General features: G+C 26.4%; 1 protein-coding gene and 2 non-coding genes across 3 annotated transcripts; all 3 read right to left on the reverse strand.

Moving 5' to 3' along the window:
- Positions 1–72, reverse strand: Trnaw-cca. The gene has a single exon. It is a non-coding gene; the product is annotated as a tRNA-Trp (tRNA).
- A 2,186-nt stretch (positions 73–2,258) lies between these two features.
- On the reverse strand, positions 2,259–2,330 carry Trnaw-cca. The gene has a single exon. It is a non-coding gene; the product is annotated as a tRNA-Trp (tRNA).
- A 1,999-nt stretch (positions 2,331–4,329) lies between these two features.
- Positions 4,330–4,896, reverse strand: LOC119667458 (cytochrome c oxidase subunit NDUFA4-like). Its single transcript, XM_038076752.1, has 3 exons — positions 4,777–4,896; positions 4,560–4,706; positions 4,330–4,496 (listed from the first exon to the last, which is right to left on the reverse strand). Exons 1-3 carry the CDS (start codon positions 4,816–4,818, stop codon positions 4,413–4,415), a joined length of 273 nt encoding a protein of 90 aa, XP_037932680.1. The 5' UTR covers positions 4,819–4,896; the 3' UTR covers positions 4,330–4,412.
- Between the last annotated feature and the right edge of the window lie 561 nt (positions 4,897–5,457).

Genomic DNA, 5,457 nt, shown 5'->3' on the forward strand with positions numbered 1-5,457 from the left:
TGACCCCGACGTGATTTGAACACGCAACCTTCTGATCTGGAGTCAGACGCGCTACCGTTGCGCCACGGAGTCCATATTTGGTCCGATGACCAAATTCGTATTTAAGTTAAAATAAACATTTTCATTCATTATAATTATTTAAAAAATATGAATATATTTTATGTATTTATTTATATATTGTAAAGAATAAATTTAAACTCTTTTTATTTAAATTTTTATATAAATATTTACATCAGTATGGTTTCAAAAACACTTTTATATAAGGAAAATTAAAACAAAAACAGGTCAAGGTCATTGTATTGGTTTTCTCCGTATATTGTTTTTATCTTATTCTAACATCAGCAAAAGTTTAAAATGTGTTTCATCAATTACTAAGCAGAAAATACTTTACAGTATAATGATTACATAACAAAAAATTAGGTTAAAAAGTTATTATAGTAATTATAAGACAGATAAATCCAAAAACCACTACATTTTAATTTTCTTAAACGTATTATAAAACCACAATATTTTTAATAATACATTAAACAAAACTTAATGGTAACTGTAAATAACAGCGCTTTCACAACGCTATGTTATTAACATTGCGAAAAAAATAAAAAGCTTTTTTAAAAAGCTAAATAGTAAGTTTTATTTCAGTCTGTCAACTGCTGTATATATTCTTGATTTCTAATTTTTTTTATTCAATTTTTGTTAGAAGTGACAAAAATTTTAAAATATTTTTTCTTTATATCAAAACAATTTAATAATATACAGTCAAACTTCCATAACTCGGAGTCCAATTATAGAAAGAAAAGGTTCGATTTATGGAGTTAGAGAATTTTTTTATTTTTTTTTTATTTTTAAAAGAAGCTAGAATTACATTTTAAGATAAATATTTGCATAAGCCTGGCTTACTACTGGCTTCCCGTCCTGTGGTTTTGGGATTAGCCTTGATTTCTCCAACTTAAATCGTTCATCATATTTGACTACTAGATTGGAGATTTTTTCAAAATAACCTGCACTGAAATACTCATGTTCGAGTTCAGGTTGTGGCAATGCTTTGATTTCAACATCATTCATTTCAAAATTATTCCATAGGGAATTTAGCTTCTTAAGACGGTCTTCGTAGTATATGGAATCCTGCTTCCGGATACTAGAGTCCTTTTTAAAATTAGTTATCAGCCGCTCTATAACTGCACTGAGCTCTGATTGTTTCCGTAATACCGCATCCATGTTGATGGCGATGTTTTGGTTTTTCGGTCCGAAAATCCCAATGAGTAAATACTTCAGCTGCTTGTTGAGTGAAGTAGCCCTTTTTGTATGTCCTTTTTTGTAGGCGGTTGACTCCTTCGAAGTGTGCTTCGTGAGGATAATGAAAGCTGATATTATATCAACAATCACTCGGCGTCACCAAAAATGTACGCTACTTGGTGCTAACCCAGATCCTTAATCTGTATTAGCTTGGTAGCCTATTTTGTTTGTGAAGTAGCTTGAGCACTTGTAACCCAAACTACTTGTATTTTATGTGATGATTAATTTGAGCACTTGTAACCCAAACTAATCGATGCGAGAAATAATATCAAGAATTGATTGGTATTGATTTTACTGTATTTCTGAATTTTATTTAAATTATTTACTCTATTTATACAAAATTATTTCATATAAAAAATATTGAAGTATGCTTTAATTAACAATAAATATTAGTGCATAATTCACAAAACAATAAATTTGCCTACACTGCGCTGACATAATTATAAGCCAAAATATGACACACTTTCTTCAGTACACTGACCAACAAGAAATGACTGGTCAATGACTGGTCGCAGTGTTGGCCAAAATAATATGGAAACACATGTAACCAAATATTTATGCAGTAACAAAAAATTATTAAATTATATTAAAATAAATATAAACGTAAACACAAACAATAAGAAATATAAAATTAAAATTGTTTACTTTAATAGAATTTTTATTTAAATTTTTTCTTCTAAAATGTACGTAAATTATAAATCAATATATTTTACCTAACTGATTTATTCATTCATGATTATTTCATGCATTCAAATTTTGTGTCAATTTTAAGACTTTTAATTTAATTTAGAAAAATATATGTATATACATTTACATAAATAATATGAATCTATTTAATAAAGTAATAAAAAAAGTTTTCTTTATTAAGAAAATAATTTAAGTGTTAAGCAGCTTCAAAGTCTTAAGTTTAAATAAACAAACAATATTTTAAATAATAATTTAAAAAAAAAACAAAAGATGAAGGTTGACCCCGACGTGATTTGAACACGCAACCTTCTGATCTGGAGTCAGACGCGCTACCGTTGCGCCACGGAGTCGTTGTGTTGATAATGTTCTAATAATATATTTATTTTAGAATTATTTTTAAATGTTTTACATCTGATAAATAATTGAACTAAATTATAAATAAAAACATAATTTAATTATTTAAATTATGCTGTAACACAAAATACAGCATAGTATGAGAATAAATTCAAATATATACGATTAAATTAAATTAAACAGATACGATCTTTATGTCTATGAAAGCACATAAAATTGAGGCGCTCGATCCCCTTTGAAGAACATCATTTAAAATGTACACATTCTTAAAGACATCCACAAATTTTAATAAAAAACTATATATATATATATAGGGAACTAATTGTAGTATGTTTCCACTGTCTTTGTTATACTAGTTAACTTACTTGCTTGTATCTCAAGTGAGTTAACCTTGTCTAAACAATCTCAAATAAATTAACTGGTCTAACAAAACCAGTGGAAACATACTATAAGATAATTTATTTTTTTAACCCAATGGCAATTGTTGTTTGTTGTTTGTAAAAATTACAGTGAATAGAATGTGAATAGCAAACAAACGAAAGTATTTAGAGTGAGTGTTTGAGTTTGTAATAAAATCTAATGTAGCCAATGACATCCAGTTTTTGTTTGGGTTTGCGATTTTGTTCCTTTATTTGCCATTATATTACCTAATCTACCAGGCACAAGCAATTGTTTTTGTAACATGTACACATAATTTTCTGACTATACAAAAGAATAGATTTCGAATGATTGAACACTGGAGGCTAGAAGTGTGAGTTTATTTTATTTATTTATTTGTGAGTTAGCACTAAGATCAATTTTAAAGTTAATTAAAAATAATGAAGTGGACTACTAGGTCCTTCACCATAGAAGTGTAAATTTGTGCATACGTGAGAGACCAAAAAACAAGTTAAATAAAAGTAATAACCTAAAAAATTATTATGTTAATTGTAAATTGAATTGTCTTAAAATCTTTAATATTTGTATTTAATAATGAAATCGTTTATGATCACTATCCATGATTACAAATCAAAATTCTTCGTAATGCATTTTACACATTTTATATATCGTATTATAATAATAAAAGTTAAATTTGTATAATTAATACATATATGAAAGAAGTGCATGAAATGCAACTTATCAACATAATAAGGGTTTAAACAATATTCAATAATAGATAATATTAAAAAGTATTTGTGATTCTTTGGTATATTCTTTAAAGAAAATTATTCCTTATTAAAAATCAATTTAAATCAATTACATTTTAATCATTATTTATTTGACTTTTTGTCATTTTTAGGATAGTTTCATAATTCATTCACTGCAGAGCTTCTGCGGTCTATCTTTTTTCCCAAACAAGATCCATGAAATTGTTTCGACCCATTAAAGATGTATATGGCCTGGTATGGTCATTATAAAACACAACTTCTTTTCTGTTGGCCTATTCTTGTCATTTTTCGATATTATCCAATATTACTACTTTTAAAAATTTAATGTTTTAAGTTCAAATTTTTAATTAAAATGTGTTTGAGTCTAAGGTCATATTTATCCCGCTTTCGATTAGTAAATCTAATGCAATTTTTATTTTCGATTGGTAAATCTCTTGCGAAATGTATAACACCCGAGATTAATTTATAAGAGTCTACATATTTTGCTAGAGTTGCAAGATTGCCCAGAAATTAACAGCTATTTTATATGACTTGATATATAAAGTGTGATTTGATTCAATTTGATGAAAATATAAATGTGTATTAATATCACTACAAGAATGTTACATTACCCTAAAAATGTTGGATTGTGCAACTAAGCTTAACAGGTTGAGAGCAAATCTAGATTGAATCCAGATTTAACAATCGAAAACGGCATAAATTTTTCTAAGATTTTAGATTCTCAATATCATATAAAGTATAATAAAGTAATTTTATGTGTTGCACTAATATATTATGTGTTTAGTAATAAACAATTTACTTAAACGATAAATTTTAATACTTCTTTATTATTTGCAAATTCCAACAGATGGCGTACAGTGTTTATATAAATATAATTCAAAAGTTTTGTAATATACTCAAATAATTTAAAAGTTTCATTCTTATTAGTAGCTATTCATAGTGCGATTTGCGATTATACTCATAACGTGGTGTAGTAGTTTCGGATTGGTTATAGTCCCGAATAGGTGAATAGAACTATTGAAAAATAAATCTTTTATTTAAAAAATCTGCTTTATTAACTATTACCTCTGATATTACCTTGTATTGCCTATTCTTATACTCCTGCCATGGTTCAGGATTATCCTTACGATTCCAACTGATATCCGGATTTTTTATTGCGACACGAACAGCATAGGAAATAGCTAAACCAAAACCCGCAGTCACACAAAGATATAAAGGAATCAACTGATACAAAAGATCATATGTTATAAAAATGCAATTCTTTTAATATTTAATTATTTTAAATATTGCTTACACTAGGATTTTTTCTGATACCACCAATTGTAAAACCCTTCATATCTGCAAATAGTTTTATCGCAGTAAGGCACAATGTGTAGTATTATTCAGTTACAGTAAAGCAAGTAAACTTTTTTTAATAAACTGAACTACAACTAAATTATAAAATTTTTCAAAGAATAAAGAAATTTTAAACAATAAATCGCTTGCTGTGATAATATACAAATAATCTAGTAAAATGATAGTTGTGTCTATATACTAAGATATAACTTATGTGTATATAACTCAAAAAAAATTTTTTTGGTGGCATTATTGCTGATTTCAACTTTTAATCGTCCTAATCCATTAATAAGAATTTTGTAAGATAGTAAGGATTTTATATTTACAAAGTCCCATTTATTGTTTTTTATCCTATTTTGCTTTTGAATACTACGATATATCTTATATTTTTTATTAAAAATTCTTCATACGCAAGAACTGTTCTGCTTTTTGTAATTAATTCTGGGTATAAGTTTAGGACATATTTGATAAGTATATTAATCATTTATAAATTATTTTTTTTCATTATTTGTGGTGATTTTTAATCTCCACAGATAAATATTATTAATTTTTTCACCTTTTTATGGTTTTCTGTATTTCTTTCTTTGACTTTACTTTTTTATAATCAATTATTTAAAAATTATTTTTTTTGTTTTTTTAT

This window comes from Teleopsis dalmanni, chromosome 1 (genome assembly GCF_002237135.1).
Source record: "Teleopsis dalmanni isolate 2A chromosome 1, ASM223713v2, whole genome shotgun sequence".
NCBI lineage: Eukaryota > Metazoa > Arthropoda > Insecta > Diptera > Diopsidae > Teleopsis > Teleopsis dalmanni.